Below are 22,070 nucleotides of genomic sequence, written 5' to 3'. Positions count from 1 at the left end.
CTGCATGAGTGATGGGTTGATATTAAATGCAAAAAGCCTTAAAACTTGCCATGACAATGCCCTGGACAGTGATTTTCGATTCAGAAATTTGTATACAGTATATGTAAATAGTATAATGATCAAAATAAAGAATAAACATATTTTAAAAGGCTGATTACATAATGGGAATAAGTAAGCAAACTTACAGACATGAAGATCTACTGTATGTCCTCCACATTCAGCAGTTTAATCATGAGAGCTTACTGATTGGAGTGACACTGACACCAAACAGCTGGACATAAATTGTAGGTGTAACGGCCCTACGAAAATCGATACACAGTGTTGTGATATTTTGTTTGGCGATATAGTATCGATTCTCAAAAAAAGAATATTGATAAAAAATAAATACAACATTACAAGATTCATGGCAGTTGTTTCGTTTTTGAGTTTATATACTGACCACTAAATAGATAGCAACTAGCATAAGGGCACACCACGAATGTTAGCGTTAATATCCACTGCTGTAAAAACTTCTGCCATAGGGTTATGTCTTCCACTGGAAGTATTAGCAGCGTTGTGTGACTTGTGCCCAGGCAGTATGTTTTGTTTTTGGTATTTGCAGGCAGAAATAGAGCATGTTAAAATGGTTAAAAAAATGGAACGCTCAGGAACAACATGTGCTGTTCATGGTTGCACTTTGTGGCAGCTCAGTGCTCATGCACGCACATGCTGCCACACACAGGCTTAAAAAACAGAGCTATATATACAAACCAGCTGTCACAATTAATGCGTTAGGGCAAATTCATTTTACCGGCAAAAGTAACGCAGCCCACATTTCTGTTTGAACATTTAAAAAAAATAAAATAAAATGCATGAATGAATGAATGAATTAATGAATAAAAAAGAGTTGATATTAGAACCTTTAACGCAACACACATTATTCAGGACGTCCTTACTTTACTAATTTTTCATCACTAAACATTTGTTTTACAGATGCAAGTCTCAAATCAAGCACCAGCATGCACACATCCTGCGATTAAAACCGTCCGTGTGAAAACAAAAATTCTGTTTGGTGTCCTGAAGATTTATTTAATTTAAAACACCATAATTACTTTAAAACATTTACAAGAATATTTTGTCTTCATGCTCTATGTTGAGTTCACTAATAATAATCATACATTTGCATTAAGCATCTATATTTGTCCATGGCCATGTTGATTAGAGTAATAAAAACTTGAAAAGAATTTATTTGAGGTACATTTAGAACAGATAAAAATGTTCGATTCAGCATCCTGAGTCGTATAGTGTGTAACCTTACCAGGGCTTCAAATCGTTATAATCATTCAGGCTGCAGGCGAAGAGAACAGCTAATCAATCGGTACCTGCGAGTAAGGATGCTGCCACCACAATCAGACAAGGAGGTTGAGACTCATGGGAATTATAGCTCAGCCAACGTAGGTTGAAGAGGTGAAAAAAGAAACATTAGTACTAGAGAAAAATAGAGTTTGTGTGAGGAAAGAGGATTACTAATGAGCAGGAAAACAGGGAGGTCAAGACCTTTTTAAGCCCTCTGTTTATGAAGGGTGTAAAGAATGTCACATTTGTGTAGGTCAGTATTTTTTTTTAAATGGCTGGTTCTGAAGTAAATACGGTACTCTAGGTTTGTTTTGTGGGACTATAATGGGGTGAAGCATCAAAAGATGTTTCTTTTTTTTATTCAATATTAAGTTTATTTAGGAAGCTCATGGCACAAATCTATATAGAGATTCACTATATAGTGATTATGAAATTATTCGTGTAGTTGTCTTATTACAAGTAATTTCAGTAATCTTTGTAAAGTCACACCACCAGGTGGGTTAACAATAGTATAACATAATATATGTATAAAATCGGACGACTGGATGATATGATGAGTAGAAACAAAGCCAGTTATTCTGTAGGAGGTGCAAAGCAGCGTATAAGACTGCTAAGTGGCGAAGCCAGAGAGCTTTTTACTGCTGTTGTCATCTTGAGGTCAGCATAAGCAGCTCGATAAGTAGCACTTTCTTACCACTTAATGCCAGTATAACCTATTAAGTGTCTCTGAGAGACCCGTGTCATGTTGTAATGCAGGTCACCGGGGGCAACACAATGCTGCACTAAGGAACACGTTAACAGGCGGCATTACTCCATCACTGTGTTTTACAGTCCGTAACAGGAGTTCTTAAAACAGCCGTGAAAATAGAAAATTGGCACAAAGATGACTTCGCAAATGTGTTTATTGCAAAAACAAAATCAAGGAATTGTGACTTTTTTTTTTTTTTTGTGCAAAATACTTTTTTCTACAGCTTTATCACTTGCCATGATCCCCTGGAACCATTCAGGAGTTTATCCATGCGTATCAAGAGATAGAAGAAAGAGGACTGAGAGAGAGAGAGAGAGAGAGAGAGAGAGAGAGAGAGAGAGAGGGAGAGAGAGAGAGAGAGAGATGTGGAGCTGCGTCTATAATATTAATAGCCTGGAGTAAAAAAGTGTGACTGTTCTATTTTGCAGGGCGAAATGGGCCGATCGGCGCTCACGTCCCGTTAAGACTGGCCTGCCAGTGCTCTGCGGCCATTTATTGAGATTGAGATTGAGAACGTTCCTCGACTCGGCCATAATGAACCGTTTTATGACTCATTATGCTGCCACTGATTCCGGCTGCCAAAGTCTGCAAACTTTCTAATTAGCGCAGGTCAAACAGCCAAACAGTTTTTTAGTCTAATTATAACCGCTTATTTCTGAGTGGCAGCAAAGAAGAAGTCAGAAAGGATGAGAGGTGAGCGCAATATCGGGGCGAAAAGAGTCGGAGGAGCCTTTACATATCTTCAGCTATATTTGATAGTAAGCATCAAAAGATTTTATGTTTTACCTACGCTTTATGAATACACTATATGTTTAAGGGTTAAGGTTAGGGTTAGTGTTTGCAGACACCTGATCATATTTGTTTGGGTTTTTGAACATTCTATTTTTCCATTATTCTTCAGTCGCTATTAACATAAACTCCATGCTTCTGGGAAGATGTTCCTCTAGATTTTAAAGTGTGTTTGTGGAGATTTGTACTCATTCACCCACAGGGGCATTTGTTAAAGGAAAGAGAAAAAGTTCATTCTACTGCATCCAAAGCCAACCTATACAATTAATTGCGTGGCTCTTCCCCAGTTTTGTAACAGGCTGGAGTCAGGTGGCACGATACTTTTGTCCATATGGTGTACCTTCTCCAAACAACCTAGTTAATACTTACTATGGATTATAAAAAAGAGGGTTTTTCTTATGCATGGCTCAGTATATATCTGATGTGCATTGTACTTCATTTGTATTTGCTCATAGGTAAGAAAACTTTTTATTATTATTTAATAATGTGTTTATTTTTTACGTAAAAAAAAAAAAAAAATGTATCAAGCAAATAAATTATTTACAATTTTTCTTGACCTATGATGCCATCCATGCAGGTTTTCTCTTAAATCTGTCCTACACACACTAATCACCTGCATACTTGCACATGCAAATCTGAACTTTTAGTAAATCAGGGCATTAATGTTTTCCCAAGCAATCATATGATTTCCTTGAATGCATCGCTGCACTGAATATATGCATATATGACTTTTAAACAGTTTTTTGCTTATTTAGTTTGGGATTTAGCAAAACAGGTTTGTTGGCTTAAATTGATAGAGTTGATATGAAGTGGAACACAAAAATCCTTCAAAATCTGTGTAATAAGGGTTTTTTTTGTCATTTTTTTTGCTAGCAATGAATATAAACTTTCCACTTGCTTTGAATGTTGAGCTAGGTTACAGTACATATAGTACACTTAAAAAAAAGTCAATACCAAGTTGTTTTAGTAGTTTTAGGTGAACAGAATATCTTTAGATGTTTTAGTCAGTCAGAGAGTAAGTGTTTTTCCTAAAGCATTTATTTTTTGGTTTGTTTCTTTCTTCTTTTCTTTTGTGATAGCATAGTACGCCACAGGTAAAAGCGTCCCATAAGCATAGTGCATGCATATTCTTACTAGGAAGTTATGAGCCCGGGGTAAAGCAGTGCTTTTTGTGATTTTTAAAAACACATTACTAACTAACTCTTTTTTTATTTCATTACATTTATTAATCATGATGTTATTTAATTTTTTTGTTTAATTTTGCACACTTTGACATGAAATCAACTTAGCAAACTTAGTCAGTGTTCACACTGACAGAAACAAAACCTCGCTGTAACAAATATGCTAATGTAAAACCTGAACACTCATCATTCAGCTTTTTTTTTTATTATTCAAATCCTCTCTGTAAATCTTAAAAGCTCTGTTGTGAGAGTTTGGAATTGTGGTTTGGCTTGTGGCTAAATGGTGGAAATTGTGAATATTAAAGGAAAATGGTACAGCTACATGCATGTGGATGAAAGTTGAGGAAGGTTGCTTTTGCTTGGTTGAGTAAAGGGATTATCCACCTTCTCGAGGATTTTACTTTTTTTCTTATTTTCTTCTTCTGAGCATGGAAAAACACAAGAAATTTATTTTGTGTACTGTTTGGGGGGCAGGAGCTGCTCTTACGGTACTTTTAAAGTAAAAAAAAAGAATTGACGAGTCTGTGTGTGTGTGTGTGTGTGTGTGTGAGAGAGAGAGAGAGAGAGAGAGAGAGAGAGAGAGAGAGAGAGAGAGAGAGAGAGACTTGGAAAATTCATAGGTTTAAAAGCAAGTAAAGGTTTAATGAGAGGATACAAGCTATAGATCATTTACAAAAATAAAATGTAAAAAAAAAAAAACTATTTGTATCTTGCTTTGTGAGTCAGTCATTATGTTGTAAAGCTGCTACCAGTGTAGGTAATGTGATGCCTCACAAATATATGTCTGTCTAAGGAACGCAAACTAGATTTTCTTTTGACTCTGATGTCAGACTAGAAACAGACGGAAGGAAGAGAATGAGCAGTGGGGTTTCACATATGTTTTTTTCTAGTGAAGGAGGATGGAGAGTTTGCTTTTAATCCCTCATCCTCCCAATTCTTTTGCTTTGTCTCAGTTCCGCCCCAAAGCCACTGAAGTAGCACTATCGCTCGCGCCCACGCTAATTAAAAACGCCCTCCTCCACTCACCGCCAAGCTCACAAATTCTATTACAATTGTTTACGGCTTATTGTGCCATTTCTTTTAATTAAAATAAAAAATCTTTCCTTTTCTTTATGCTTTTTTTCTATGTTTTATTCTTCTTTTCTGCATTCACAACTTGTTCTTGATCTCTTCTGTGGTCTTTTGCTTCTTCTTCTGCGCCTCCTCTTGCCACTGCCTGTTATTTTTTGCAGTTCTGGTGTTGTCTGGGCTTTAGGTTTTTACTTCTGTTTCTTCTTCTCCTTTGTTTTATTTTCAACTTTATCATTAGAAACTTCTCCCTCACCTTTCTTCTATTCCTCCTGCACATTTTAGCACACAATTTATTTGACTCCAGTTCATTTAAGAGTGGATGAATTCGTTTCCAATTCCCATCAGCACCATCAGAATACAGCCGGATCACATGACGCACGTTGTTTTGAACAGGTTGCACTCATGTCTCCAACACTATGTGACAGTAAGCTGATGAAGTTCTTATCTGCATAGTTTGTGAATTTTCTATAATACAGTGTATATTCAGTGTGTACATGCTTTACTTTTCCAGATTTAATATAAAGGTTATATTAGATGTTTTTATATCATTTTAGATGGGTCACAGCAAGATGAAATATTAAAAATCCTTGAATAGCAATCGGCCTGTTTGTCATAAAAAGCTGTTAGTTGTGCACTAATGATCAGGACCTCAGTTTCTGGCTAGCTATGTATGCATAGTGTGTTTAAGATTTGTGATGCTTGTTAATGTGATATCGAATGTTTGTGTGAATTATATGAAATGATCAGCGCAACCACAGTCCACAGCAAGGTTGTGTGTTTGGGAATTGTATTTCTCCAACACTTCCACCTTGTTCAAATACACAGATATTGCACTAATTCACAAATTTTCATCACTATCTTTGGTCTTTCTATCCATTTATCCATTTATCTGTCAGTGTTGCTAATCAGAATCAGAATAAAAATAAGATTTATTTCCAGGAGCAGCACAGGGTTCAGCAAAGAGCACTTTACAATACTATGAATGTGTCTTGGTATCAGGTGCAAACATATACGCAGATGTGTACACAGTTTTTAAATAAATTAGAGTAAATTAAATATACAGCATATAGAAAGTAGCTTTGCATTAGTTGAGTGCAATTTAGAATGTAAAAGGTAAAGTGACTGTCCAAACATATATATATATATATATACAGTGAGAAAAATAAGTATTTGAACACCCTCCTATTTTGCAAGTTCTCTCACTTAGAAATCATGGAGGGGTCTGAAATTGTCATCGTAGGTGCATGTCCACTGTGAGAGACATAATCTAAAAAAAAAAATCCAGAAATCACAATATATGATTTTGAAACTATTTATTTGTATGATACAGCTGCAAATAAGTATTTGAACACCTGCCTATCAGCTAGAATTCTGACCCTCAAAGACCTGTTTAAATGTCCACCTCCACTACATTTATTATCCTAAATTAGATGCACCTGTTTGAGGTCGTTAGCTGCATAAAGACACCTGTCCACCACATACAATCAGTAAGAATCCAACTACTAACATGGCCAAGACCAAGGAGCTGTCCAAAGACACTAGAGATAAAATTATACACCTCCACAAGGCTGGAAAGGGCTACGGGGAAATTGCCAAGCAGCTTGGTGAAAAAAGGTCCACTGTTGGAGCAATCATTGGAAAATGGAAGAAGCTAAACATGACTGTCAGTCTCCCTCGGACTGGGGCTCCATGCAAGATCTCACCTCGTGGGGTCTCAATGATCCTAAGGAAGGTGAGAAATCAGCCCAGAACTACACGGGAGGAGCTGGTCAATGACCTGAAAAGTGCTAGGACCACCGTTTCCAAGGTTACTGTTGGTAATACACTAAGACGTCATGGTTTGAAATCATGCATGGCACGGAAGGTTCCCCTGCTTAAACCAGCACATGTCCAGGCACGTCTTAAGTTTGCCAGTGACCATTTGGATGATCCAGAGGAGTCATGGGAGAAAGTCATGTGGTCAGATGAGACCAAAATAGAACTTTAGGGTCATAATTCCACTAAACGTGTTTGGAGGAAGAAGAATGATGAGTACCATCCCAAGAACACCATCCCTACTGTGAAGCATGGGGGTGGTAGCATCATGCTTTGGGGGTGTTTTTCTGCACATGGGACAGGGCGACTGCACTGTATTAAGGAGAGGATGACCGGGGCCATGTATTGCGAGATTTTGGGGAACAACCTCCTTCCCTCAGTTAGAGCATTGAAGATGGGTCAAGGCTGGGTCTTCCAACATGACAATGACCCGAAGCACACAGCCAGGATAACCAAGGAGTGGCTCTGTAAGAAGCATATCAAGGTTCTGGCATGGCCTAGCCAGTCTCCAGACCTAAACCCAATAGAGAATCTTTGGAGGGTGCTCAAACTCCGTGTTTCTCAGCGACAGGCCAGAAACTTGACTGATCTAGAGAAGATCTGTGTGGAGGAGTGGGCCAAAATCCCTCCTGCAGTGTGTGCAAACCTGGTGAAAAACTACAGGAAACGTTTGACCTCTGTAATTGCAAACAAAGGCTACTGTACCAAATATTAACATTGACTTTCTCAGGTGTTCAAATACTTATTTGCAGCTGTATCATACAAATAAATAGTTAAAAAATCATACATTGTGATTTCTGAATTTTTTTTTTTAGATTATGTCTCTCACAGTGGACATGCACCTACGATGACAATTTCAGCCCCCTTCATGATTTCTAAGTGGGAGAACTTGCAAAATAGCAGGGTGTTCAAATACTTATTTTCCCCACTGTATATATATATATATATATATACAGACATGAAGTACTGTATACACACTCTAGAATGAAATAAATATTGTATACAGGAAGTGTGAGTTTGCATGAAAAGTAGTGCAATTTAGAAGGGAGAAAGTGGGGGTAAGTGGGGCACTGTTCAGCATGCTGACTGCAGTGGGGAAGAAACTGTTCTTGTGATATGAGGTCCTGGTCCTAAAGGAATGCAGGGAGGAGAAACTTCTTCAGCTGCTGCAGAAAATACATACACTGCTTGAGCCTTTTTGGTGAGGGAGCTGATGTTCTGGTCCCACTTGCGCTCCTGGGTAATGGAATTGGAATGACTCGACAGATGTCCGGACAGAGGGGGGCTGGGTCCTTCCTGAAATCCACTATCATCTCCACTGTCTTGAGAGAGTTGAGCTCCAGGGTGTTGATGCTGCACCATGACACCAAACTCTTCATCTCATTCCTGTAGCCTGACTCGTCCCCATCAGAGATGAGGCCGATGAGGGTGGTATCATCAGCAAACTTCAGGAGTTTGACAGACTGGAAATAAATCCAAACTGGGTTACAGTAAGGTAAAATATCTAATATAGACTTTTGTTTGTAGTTTCCCTAATGTTTAAAGGTATTTAAGGGTATTATTGTTAAACAAATTTGCAAAAAATTAGAGTCAGACTTATGGCTAGAGAAAGCATCTCCAAATTCGGCATCTTTAATTCCCCTCGGCTTCTTTAATTCCGCCATCTGCTTCTGCGCGGAATTCAGCAATCGGCGCTGTTTGTTTGTTTCTGTTTGTTGCTGAACATTATGACCCATAAATTCTAAAGCATTTGCTGAAGTTGCTCAAACAATGTTGTTCTTTAACGTTGTCCTGTAACTTTACACCTCGATCTGTTAAAAGAGTAAAAATCCCTCGCTTCTACAACTGTTATGTCCCACATGACCCTGTGATGATGTGCACTTTTATCTTAATATGTAACACAACCGTTAATAACTTTGGCATGTGGGTTTAAACCTCATCAGGATTGTTTCATGCTGATACACCAGGTGGACAAAAGTATCTGGACACCTGGTATTCCACCAATATGTGGTTCTTCCCCAAACTGTTAATACAAAGCTAGAGACACATAATTGTATGGGATGTCTTTCGATATGGTAGCATTCAATTTTCTACAAGGAGAACTAGGAGACTTAAACTTGTTTCAGCATGAGAATGTCCCTGTGCACAAAGCCAGGTTCATGTAGATGGAGTGGAGTGGAAGATCTCAAATGGCCTGCTATAGAGCTCAACCCTACTGAAAACCTTTGGGATGAATTAGAACGTTGACTGCACCCCAGGCCTTCTCGCCCTGCATCAATACCTGACTTTACAAACACCTTTGTGGCTGAATGGCCTCAAATCTCCACAAACAAACTAGTGGAACAAATTTTCAGTGAAGTGGAGGTTATTATGCAAATGAGGACTAAATGTGAAATGGGATATTCAGAAAAGACACAAATTTTGTGTTCAGGTGTCCACAAACTTTTTTACATATTCCATAAAGTTCACATGCGTGTTTGTGCGTAATATGTTCTCGGATTAGTATTATTGCTCTCACTTAATGTGACTTATTAAGCAGCGTTTATTAAAAAAGAGTAGCACTGTTGCACTTCCAAGCGTCTGCTGCACGTCTAGATAATAACACATCCTCCATCATCTGAACTGAACAGGCTGTTATGACAGATCATCACCCCCTCTCTACATTACACAGTTCTGTGTATAATACGTGTCTGGCTAACGTAAATGTGTCAGAGATGTGCCTTAACATGGAGATAAAGCCAATGTACCTTAGAGTGTTTTTTTTTTTTTGTTTTTTTTTTACTCTCAATGTGTGACCACAGGTGAATTTTCTTTATTGATTATATTATTGAGTTCTCTTTCATCTGGCCATAACAGCATCCAGCATTGTATGATCTCTGTGTCATCAAGTGTAGCAAGTATTTGAAGATTATTTTTTGTGATATTATATATCATAGATTTTGGCCACAGTTTTACAAAATTAATCTCAAATGAATTGAATTGACCCTGGGTCAGTGCCCTGTCCATTGGTAAGTAATGAACAGTGCATTTGAGTTTGTGCTCTCCACAAAGCATCCATCGATGTACGACGCTGCTCCTCATCAGACCCCTGGAGAGCAGCCATGCTGTCCTTCAGTGAGTAATAAGAGCAGAGTAGAACCACTGCCGGTGCTTTCTGGCCCATAAATCGCCCATATAACCTGTTCCACTGTGCGACAAGCCCTGTTCCATAATGGCCTAAACGTTTAGCACAAGCGGCGCTCCTAAATGCATCAAAGGGAGTGTGTCTGATGAATTAGCTTTTAAAGCTATCACAGGTCCTGCTGTCTCTCTCTCTCTCTCTCTCTCTCTCTCTCTCTCTCTCTCTCTCTCTCTCTCTCTCTCACACACACACACACACACACTTTCTCTCCTTGTGTCTAAAGGATGAGCCTGAGGTCCATTCTTCAGGCAAGGGTTCATTTCTTTTTATCATCTGTCTGGTGAAAGTCGTGGCGCGTCCTCAACGAATAAATCAGAGCAGTTTGGCCCCTCTTTCCTTATCTACCCAACCCTCATATTTCTGAGCAGATGACCTGCCAGAGCCCTGCATTTGTGTGTCTGTGTGTGTGTCTACTGACAGTAGAGGAGGTATTGTTTCTGCATACCCACGTGTTTAGGACAAACACAACTCTGTGGTGTCTGTCATTGTCTCCTTGACTCAAAGACACACACACAGAGGAGGAGATACAGGGCGAGAGAGAAAGAAAGAATAAAGAGACTGTGTAACATGTTGAAATGCCCCACAATGTTTTATTTTTTCACTCACCGACAGTAGGTAGCGAGCTCTGTTGACCTCAGTAATTCATATTTATAAAGCAGGAATTTATAATCACCTGAGAATAAACCTTGCTCCTCAATCCTTAGATTATAATCCACTTCATTAAGCAGTTCTCATCCACTCTGTACATTTTATATAATTTCTGGATTATTACTTATTATTTCTTAGATTATCTACATATCTATATATCATCTGTATATGCACCATGTATAACCTACATATTACATATTGCAAATTTACAGTATACCTTCTGTACACATATTCTGTATACACTACACGCTGTACATATATTTATATATTAATCTGCATTTGTCAGTTTGCACAATTGTGCTATCTATCTATCTATCTATCTATCTATCTATCTATCTATCTATCTATCTGTCTGTCTGTCTGTCTGTCTGTCTGTCTGTCTGTCTGTCTGTCTGTCTGTCTGTCTGTCTGTCTGTCTGTCTGTCTGTCCATCAGCCTGTCCGTCCGTCCATCTGTTTATTTATCTACTGTATGTTGTTTCAGCATGAGTCCTAAAACACATTATTGGTGATGCAGTTTTTCTTTTTGCCTCGAATTTTATACTCTCATTAGCACAGTAGTATACAGCATTAGCAGTATTGCATTTGTATCACATAAACCAGCATGGTGTTGCTTTCCTTCGCAAGAAGTTCAATGCCCAGTCCTGTTCATAAGTTTTTTTTTATGTAAGGTTTTTCATTCATGTTTTTGGAACATCCTGGGATATGACACAGGGTAATATCATCTTATAACACACTACATACCTACCTACCAAGTGCATTATACTGTATACTCACTCTAACCTTATGTGTTTTAATGCGTTCTCTATATTTCTTTAGACAGCTCATCTAAGGCCTAACTAAAAACTACACAGGAAATACATAATATTGTGTTTAATGTCTAAAAAAGTCAGGTGTTGGGTAAGAGGGCAGGTCACAGTTCTTTGATTAACTTCAGGGTTTGGTGTTATCTAACCCTTAGTGCCTTAACAATTAAATCAGGGAAGAACTGAGAAGCACCCACTTTGCTGACGTCCTTCCTTCCCCTCTTCTCTCTCCCCCTTAATCAGATTCTCATTACTAACCTGATTGCAGTCACTGCTGTGTGTGTGTGTGTGTGTGTGTGTGTGTATGTGTGTGAGACACCATCAAAGAAAGATTCAGTGCATGCCATGTTAAAAAGCATGCTTCTACAATTCTATAACTTATACTTTCCACACTATCTGTCTGTTCAATTTTCCAAGTTTGTCTGCAGTGTTCTGCACAATCATGTACACAGAGTGAGGGAAAGAGAGATTAGAGTGGAATAGAAACACAGACATGTTTGTGTGTGCCATGTAGGTCACTCATCAATTGCTGTACTCGTTGCTACAGGAGAATGAAGTTCTCCAGATCAGACAGAGATGCGGCCGTAGCTGGGAAGAAGCTTAACACAGTGAGACATTCAGGCACAGAATGGATAAGAAGAGGAGAGACAGCAGAAGCAGAAGATAGACAACAGAAAGTAGAACGCTGCAAAAAGACTTGGAGAAGTGAACAGGCAGATAGCTTGAAAAGTTGACGCCAGAGGAAATTATACAATTGTAAAAGAGCCCCTCCTAATAAGACATGCAAGGAATTGTCCAATAATGCAACTCAGCCACTGCACTGACTCCAGATCCACTACAGTTGTTTTTTCGAGAATAAAGCAGATCCTGAAGATTTAAGTAATGTATTTATTTGTTTAATGTGGTGATCAGTGTGAAAGCAGCCTATTTTATTTGAACAGTCCTCTGGGATTATGGATACTTTGCCTACATTATTCAAGAAAGTTCAAGCATTTTGTTTACTGCATATAGCACACATTTTCTCTCTACTTTAGTCATGGCCAGTACCAACTCTCCAGTTAGTTTTCGTCTGTCACGAAGCCTGCTACCAACAAGAGAGGGCAATCATGTGCTTCCATTAAGGCATGCCTGATGCTTGTGATCAGTTAGTGTGGCTGTGATTGGTAGAGGTGAGAGAATATTCTACACTTTCCCCCTGATAGTACAGCCAATATTGCTCTCCCAGACTCTCAGCATCCCCAGGATTCCAACTTATGATCACGAGACAATAAGGCATAACCCCTTCTGAGGGTTGTTCTCAAATCTGTCACAGGCTCATGTACCACCTTGCTCAAGGTCACATCTGACATTAAACTGCTGTTCCATGGATACCTTGGGAATTCTGCCTTTCTCCTGCTTTTTGCAATACCAAGTGTCTGGTTTTCTCCATTATCAAAACTATCTGCCTTTTTTTTTTATATGATTTGGAGTTGGGCTGGAGGAGAAGGTTAATAGAGGTGAAATGGCTTGTCAGGGATTTTTTTTTTAATTCGTTTTCCAGCTCTAACCTACTGAATAAACTACTTTAATTCAGTGATAATAACTGATTGAGATGCTATTGATCCAGATTTATTTCTTTTTTTTTTTATCTCTGAACATTCTAGTTATTGCTTATAATAAGGATTGTAAGGTGGCTAAACTATTATGATGTATGTTTTACTTTTGTTTGCGTTAAAATTATTTAAAGCGAAATTGCTTACTAGATTTATTTGATTTATTTGATTTATCCCAACCCAGGAGCACCACAGACGGTTAAAGAATTTGAGCTGGGCTGATTGTATTCTATGCCAGAGTGTAGATTCATGCAGTTTGCCATTGACTGCAGTGTCATGATTTGGCAGAGAACATATGTATGTATGTATGGATGTATGTATGTATGTATGGATGGATGGATGGATGGATGGATGGATGGATGGATGGATGGATAAAAAAAACTTCTAAATTTGATTTCTAAACATAATTAGGTCAATTCTTTACACTTCTTTCCTCAAAAAGATAAATAGAGCACATATATATTCCAACTAAAGCAAATCATAATACAATAAGACAGACAATTAAACTCTTGAACAAGTTCAGGTTTTTTTAACAAAATTGTTCTAAATTTGTATTATTTTATTTGATTATTTTATTATTATGTTGCTCTTCACTTTAAGCGTATTTCTAAAATTTTGTTGTTTTTTGTACTGTAACGGCATGAAATAATAACAAGTTCTTGTTTTCTGTCTCTCCTGCTTAGCTCCCACTATTCTGAATGAGCTGAACTGGACACAGGCACTGGAGCGGGTTTTTATAGATAACAGCAGAGAGGACCCGTCACTGCGCTGGCAGGTGTTTGGAAGTGCCACCGGTGTTACTAGATACTACCCAGGTGAGTCCTTAATAGAGGCTTTGTGTCAGAGCCAAAGTAAAAGTTACTTCATACTGGCATGTTTATCTACACAACAAGCCAAGCAATATTTTAACACTCTGTATAGATCCCAGTGCTGCTGAATAATTGTGTCTGGCAGCCGGAATTGGAGAAGAAGTAATCCTCTCATGTTGTTTTGTGAAAGGATTAGTCAATCATTATGTTGTTTGAATATGTTTCTCCTTAATCTTTAATTCTCGGAAATCCTTGTTACTTCCCTTTAACCACCTTAGTTTACGTAAATGACCCATATGGAACATTTGAAATGCAAGTTTTCACTTTTGGAGAAGAGGTGCATCTGACTAATTGGAATCAAAATTTTAAATGATATACAAAATTTTGACACACTATATATTATTTGTGTTATGTAAGCGTGTAATGAATTTCTGATAAATTAATTTTTATTCACTGTTCCACTGTATATCATTTTGTTTAGTTTTTTTCTCTGTGTCTTTTCTCTCTCTTTTTTCTCTGCCCTCCAGCGACTCCGTGGAAAGCACCTAACAAGATCGACCTGTATGATGTGAGGAGACGGCCTTGGTGAGTGCGGCTTGATGTTCCCTCCTCTCTACCACCACAAGAACAGCATTTAAACCTTAGTCTTATTGTTTCCACTGAGTGGAAACCAGTGGCGTCCCGCTAAGAGGCAAGCAGGCATGCAGCGCTCAAATTACAGACTTAATTTGAACCGCACATGCTTGCTTAGTCTTAATATCTGATCCTGTAGTGTACATTTTTTTAGAGTCTTGGGTCTTGAGTAAGTTGCAGCAACAAACCGCTTCAAACCGGTCAGGTCATATCAAGCTTCTCCTATCCTGTTTCTTATGTGGACAAACACTGTTACATCAACACAAGTGTGAAATAGGATCTATACATCAGTGTGTTGAATTGTTGTTCAAACTAAATTGAGCACTGAGTGTTAGAAAGCATTAGCAAAACATTTATCTTGTGGCTACGTACAGATAGCAAAGCAAGAAGTTTAAAATGTGCTTACTCTAATGAAGCTAGCTGACCTGCTAAAGGAAGAGGCCACAGTCAACTGAGACTGAATCTCCCAGAGCGGACGGGTGTTGGCAAAGCGCTAACAAGGCTTCTGTGTGACAGGGTAATTAAGTTCTTGCTCAGTGAGACTGTCCACTGCGCATTTACACAGAAAAGGAAGGAATCCCAAAATACCTGTACAAAGCTGTTAAACACCAGCTGAGGACGGGCAACAAAAGTTGCGTGACTAGTTAATTTACTAGCCTGTCAAAGCTAAACAGATGAGTTTGTTTAAGACGAGGTAGCACAGTGGGCTAAAGCTTTAGTGATGATTAGGAGTATTAGGGATGTAACAATGTACCGTATACATATACTGTAGCACTCCAAATATCTGTATCAGTATTAAGAAGTGGCCATGGCCTAAAATCAAAGGATTAACACTATGACAGTTTCCTAACCTCAGCTACAGTATATTACTCACGTTCACAAGTGATCTTGGGTAAAGATATGTGTAGGACCTTTTTTTTTAACCTGATTTATATCACTGCAACGATGATGAGTTGTCAGGACCAGGGTTGGGCAAATATACATTAAAGTGTATTTTAAAACAAAATACAAAATACCTTAATTTTAAGTGTATCAAAATAAACTACAAAATACAACAGCCACACCATGTATCAAAATAAACCAGTGTATTTTTGTATATAAAAAATATAAAATAGATACATGGAGTATGAAATTTCTTCGTAAACCTTCCATCAATTGACCTATTTGATCTGTTCCTTCACCATTGCACTGACTCAGTTGATTAAGTAAACAATGTTTGATAGCAACAGCTTTTCTCGGGCCAATTAATGCAATAAATCTGACATATGCAACCAGTTAACAGATCAAATATTTACATACAATATCCCTGTGATCTCCCAGATGAAGGTTAGTTTTAAAGTAACCAACAGTTTAATGATGAACAGGTTGCGAACGACTCATAATCGTATCCTAATTTAATAACTTGGTGTTTGGTAATGAAGGACTACTTTGCATCAACAACTGACTCAATGGCAAATAAGTCATTCATAAGAAGACAACTGATTAAACCTGTATTCATAGCAACTAATTAATAATTTGATTGTTAATTAAAATTATAATATTATATTATTTTACAGGCAGTCATTTATGCAGTTGTATGCAAAATCATGATCCTACTAAACACAATATCCTACAATATTCGAAAATCGAATATTTATTTATCAATAATTGGACATTACCTTCACCATCTTCTTCCATATGGATCAATTTTCTGTTCTGTTCTTAACAAGTCTGGGCAAACTACTAAGTAGGCACCAATCAGAGGCTGCATGATGTCATCATGTAAGCACCAATCAGAAGTGTACAAGATGCCATCATGTACATTTATTAAAAAGTATTTTCGTACCACAAAAATACAAACCACTAAAGTATTTTGATACAAAATATAAAGCCATTTTCATCAAACACATGAATTCAAATACATATGAATTCAAATACATATGACAAAATCCTATTTTACATTGTATCATAAATACTGCCCATCCTGGTCAGGATTATATTGTAAATTACCCTCTGCACATCAGGAATGCGTGCACACTTTAGGCTACATTTACAGTAATCCGGATCAATTTTAAAAGTCTTTTGGTGTCCACGCTTTAGCTTTTCATTTCTGCCTGGTGATTTACTTTCCGTCTCTTTGAAACGTCACGGCTTTCGAAAGCTTTAATTTTCACAGTTTATACTGCAACATTTTTATATTTGTCCACTTAGACTTAGACTTAGATATATTTTATTGATCCCGTGAGGGAAATGATTGTGTTACAGCAGCAGCAGGTTACACAAACAGTAGCAGGGGAGAAAAAACTGGCAATTCAAACTGCCGCAAACTGGCAATTCAAAAAGAAAGTAAATAAGAAGAAGAACTGTACTTTTTTTCAAAAAGCAACATTTTCTTTTACTGAAAGCGACGTTTTAGTGTGGATGGAAGGCCAAAAAACAAAAACGTAATGTGGTGTGGACATAGCATTAGTTAAAATAAAGTCTAAAGAGCACCGGTATTTAGGTTCTGTCTTTGGTATCACTCTTTTTTTTGTGAGTTTGTCACATTCTCTTCATTTTCCTAGAGTTAGTGTTCCTAGAGTTTTTACGTTCCTCCGATTTAACCACATCTGTACTTGCATTACTTCACTCTCTGATACCAGGCAGTTACAGAAGGATGACTAAAAGGACATCCATATATGGATCTTTTGGGGCAAATCTTGTTTGTGAAATTCCTTGTGAGACTTATTTATATTGATATGTGTATACGGCAAAACCAACACAAAATACCCGCGTAGATCGGGATAATCCGGCAAACGGCAGTCAAATAATAACATCCACGGTGCGTTATCGTGGAAGCGCGGCGCGGAGGAAGCGACAGGGAAGCGTCGGAAGTCCGAGGTTCGCTGGGGAAGGAAAACGAAGCCGTGGAGTGAGCGAGGAGTCTGGGAGGAGAAGGTATGTAGCGGGTGCAGCATACACACGACCACGCATAAACACATACAATAACGGACAGCAAGTGTGGGTGAGTGAGCGGTTTATATGGGAGCCGGGAGTGATTGAATAACGCGCTTCAGCTGTGCATGATTTGCGCTGCGAACTTGGGAGCACGCGGAGGCAATGACAGCCTCTGAAGGAGGTGTGGCAGGTGGATTCCTGACAATATCAACCTTTTGATTTGGAGTATCAATGACACATTAATTACTTTAATGTCTAGGCATAGGGTGATAATGACCGGTGTATCTACTATATGTCTGAGCTGTGATCTGCGATCAGACCAAAATATGCCCTGCTCTTCAGAGCCCTGTTTTTACATTGTTGCTTAGAAACCCATGCCCAGCTGTGCTGACTGACAGGTTCATGACAGGGTGCCAGTCAGGACGTGTCGGGTCATGTTTGTGTGATTATGGGCCGGCACACTGTCTCTGTGTGTTACACTCTCCGCATGACTTCACCTGTCCCATAGCTTCAAATGATGGTCAGAGCCAACCTTATGAATGTAAGGGACAAACTGAGGACGTGCAAAAGCTAAAGAAAAATCTAATAACAGATGTAGGCCGTATGCAGAAGAAAACAACTGTATTTGTATTTTTAGCAATAAGGTGTGTATAGTCAAGCAAAATATAGGGTATTTAACAGAACGGTAAAAACTACAATGAGCACCACAGATATAGAGCTGCCACAAAACCTCCTAAACCTATATAAGTACCACTACTTTTGAAACATTGTAAAGTACAATCAGGATCTGAACATTTTCTTTTAAAGACAATAATGTTAATCGATGAAACCTGCTTTAAAAGGATCCTTGATCAGTATTCTGAGTGCAATAAACAAAGTGTGAATTTAGCCCATTACACCATAACAGGTTATTCACAAACACATACATTTACACAAATTCTGTAATGAAACCCATTTCCTATTCCACACTTATAGCAGGTGTCAAATAATTAGTTTTGCCTTCAAATGTTCACTTAAAATTTAATAAAAAAGACACTCGCTTAGAAATGAAAGTGCTTTTCATATAGCGCAAACATGTCTAAATAGAAAAAGGTTATGGACCTTAACACTTAGCACCGTTCTTCTTTAAAAGGCTGTGAAAAAGACACGAAATGAACTTCAGATCAGATCAATAGGCACATACCAGACATTCCTCAGGTTAATTCTTACTTTTCAAATGGATGCTGATAAGACACTGCTGTCTAAAAAGGTATTGAGCCTAGCTCAGCCTTTTTCCTCACAGACATGAGATCAATAAAAAATAAAGATTGCAACAGTTTCTCATCGTAGTCGAAATTTGCCAATTAACACCAAAGAAATGCTGGGAAAGTTGCTCATATTCAGAATTGGTTTATTCAGATACTTTAGTTGATTTGCTGCAAGCACATTCAAATGACAGAAACAAGCTGCATGTAGTTGATGTCTCTGAGATTTTCATTAGCATCTAGACCACTCTGTGCTGCATTTGAAAAATGCAAAGAAAATGAAAAATCTAATACAATGTAGTGTGAAAATGAATGAATGAAAATTTGACAAGCTGTAACTTCAATAAAATCGAAGTCTAGTATATTTCTGCATGAATAGCTCCAGTAGAATTCACACACCAATATGGCTTTGAGCCTCATTATAGATGATTATACAATGGCACTTGATCCCTAACCCTATTTTTTAATAACCGAATATCCCAGAAAGTTGGAACGCTGTGTAAAATGTAAATATAAACAGAATGAATTGATTGCAAATCTCATTGACCGATATTTTATTCACAGTAGAACATAGAAAACATATCAGCTGTTTAATCTGAGAAAATGTACCATTTTAAAGAAAAGACAGGGTAATATTGAATTTGATGGCTGCAGCATGGCTCAGAAAAGCAGGAAAACTGTTCAGAACAAAAAAATAAAAATAAAAAGCTGCATCTTTGATGGTATGGGGGTGCATTAGTGCATTTGCTGCTGTAAGAACCTTCACTCTTCTGGGAAGATGTTTTACTAGATTTTGGAGTGTGCTTGTGGAGATATGATTTCATACATCCACATGGGATTATTAAATACCACTGATGAAGGGAGTTGTCTGGGTTGTAGTCAGTGTTCCAGTTCATCTCAAAGGTGTTCAATAAGGTTGCAGTCAAAGCTACATAGCAGACAACTTAAGATCTCCAACGTCAACCAATGTAAACTACTGTATATCTTCTAGAGGCATATAGTTGGGTCTTAAAGTTCAAGTAAAGTGAAAATTAAATGCTATCATATTAAAAGACATCTTGTACAATTCTGTTGGGAAGAATCATGTATTACTAAAGTATGTGTCCCAATACTTTTGTATCTATATAATATAAATAAGGTTTAGGATAAAGTGCAGTAAAAAAAATTAAATAATGTAAACTGTGTTTTAAACTAATAGCCTTTAAACTGTTTGCTTTTTAAAATGTCTTTAAAACCTTACTCCAAAAAAATGTGTTTCATTTTAGACTTTGCTATAATCCGAAAGTCTTACTTAAAGACAAACTGTGCAGTTTTAGATGAGAGGGTAATGCAATTTGCAAAATAACGAATTCGGCTTGAAATGCTAGTAACGGCAGGGAGTGAGACGAGGCGGCTCTCTGAAGTCAAAAAGTCATCCGTAATGTCAGTGTCATAAGAAATTCTGCAGGACAGGACACTTATCTGTCCATGTGATATAATACGATTTAATGGATGGATAAATGGAGAGATAAACAGACAGACAGACAGACAGATAGTGATGAAAGGTAAATGGTAAATGTGGTTAGAATTTTGATCATCTTGGCTGTATTGCACCGGTTTCGAGGTCTGTTCTTTGATGTGGGGTTGAACAAACGTAAAAGAATATATGACCTTGTTTACACCTGACATTAACATCCGTCTTGAACGATCCATTTACAAGTGGACAGCCAAAACACATAGCTGTTTGCACCTGGCTTGATGAATGTGTTTCCGGTGACCAGCAGGGATCAGATTTCATATGTCGTTTCCACAGGGGGAAGGCTGTCACTCGCATTTATTACTCCTGTCTTCCTCTGCAATTATTTTCACTGAAAAACTGTCCAGCAAAGTCCTTTTTTGTACATCTATGAGCTGTTTGAAACATTTTCAACTGCGAAACTATATAAAAGATCGATTAAAAAAATGAAGTTAGCTCAACACTAATGATCTCTTCTGTTTATAGTCAGTCTCACAATGATTATATGTATTTACAGTCGATACAGTTCTTTCCATCAGCCTTTTTTTTTGCATCACCATGTCCCAATAGACCTCGTACTTAGAGCAGTTCATCTAAAATAGAATCAGCCAGGGCACGTTAATACCTGATATTAACCCTTTTAAATTAATTGTTGATAAACAGTAAAACTGTACACTTTCATTTTAATATTTTACTCATGTTTGTGATTAAATGAAAGTAGGGTGAGGTCTGGTGTTTCCTCGGAAATATCCTGAAAATATTCAGGGAAATGGTTTCCTAAACCAATTGGGAAGTCTGGTCAAGTTCAGCAAGAATTATTAGTTGTGTGCTTCCTGATGCATGCATTTCCAGGTCTCTGACTCTCAGGAGATGGAAAAGATAGAAACAAACTGATTAGTCGGCAATAACGCACCACCTTTCCCCCCTCTGATTTCACTCGCAGCTCTGACCGGGAAAATTAATGGGCCAGTCAACAGGCTTAATTGTCTCCAGTTGCTCTCACGTTAATTATTAACATGCTTTCATTATAACCTGTGTCGGCACTGGTTAGCCAAAGAGGGCAGGAGGCAGTGGATAGAGAGAGACAGAGAAAAACAGGCCGATAGATAGGCTGCTTAAAACAAACGAGGATTTAGCAGTGAGAAAAGAAGGAATTTAGTGATATAGGGCGAAGGAGTATTTGAAGGTGAAAAATAGAGTCAGGGGCAATTTCTGCTAGCCAAGTGTTACAGAGATGCTATTTGAGCGGTTCAGCCGGCAGAGCGGCCCAAAAGCAGATATTGATTTTTTGGGAAAAGTCAATCTGGCTCCTCAATAAATATTATGGCAGCTGCTCAAACCCACCCAGAGCCATGGCTTCAAAATGTCATAGCTAGAAACAAAATGGAGCCCGGGGCTCGGCTTATCTATCCTTTAACCCTGTGTCTTCTCAGAGAGCTTACGGAATTGCAGGTCCAAAATTCATCAGGAATCTGGTACACCTCCATTATACCATGTTAGCGTTAAGTCTGCACGTTGTGTTGTTTTTGAGATTCCGGACATTGTAGAGTATTCACAACTGAAATATGAGTTCAGTGAATTGATTCTTTAATAACTGTCATATAATGCAGATGAGAAATTTGTAATTAATTAAATGCCTAAAGTGTTTTACAGCACAGACTTTTCACAGATCAGCTATTCAATAGTGAAAAGGGAAAAAGTTGAGTTTATATAATGCCATTCTGTCCATGAGGATGTGACCCCAGCAGTGTCCTGTATTTTATAAATAAATGTGTACATGTTATATGTACATGTATACAGTATATATA

At 38.0% G+C, this 22,070-nt stretch overlaps 1 protein-coding gene across 3 annotated transcripts in view; it reads left to right on the top strand.

Annotated features, from left to right (window-relative positions):
- Nucleotides 1-22,070, top strand: part of cacna2d2a (calcium channel, voltage-dependent, alpha 2/delta subunit 2a) — a 224,953-nt gene that overhangs the window by 150,660 nt on the left and 52,223 nt on the right. For all 3 annotated transcript variants that reach the window (XM_083529148.1, XM_083529147.1, XM_083529149.1), the window contains 2 exons: nucleotides 13,849-13,980; nucleotides 14,502-14,559. In XM_083529148.1, coding sequence (XP_083385274.1) covers nucleotides 13,849-13,980; nucleotides 14,502-14,559 — 190 coding nt within the window. The remainder of the gene's footprint in view (nucleotides 1-13,848; nucleotides 13,981-14,501; nucleotides 14,560-22,070) is intronic.

This window comes from Silurus aristotelis (genome assembly GCF_946808225.1).
Source record: "Silurus aristotelis genome assembly, chromosome: 2".
NCBI classification, from domain to species: Eukaryota; Metazoa; Chordata; class Actinopteri; order Siluriformes; family Siluridae; genus Silurus; species Silurus aristotelis.
The sequence above is the reverse complement of the archived record's forward strand: the minus strand, read 5'-3'. Positions and strand labels throughout refer to the sequence as shown.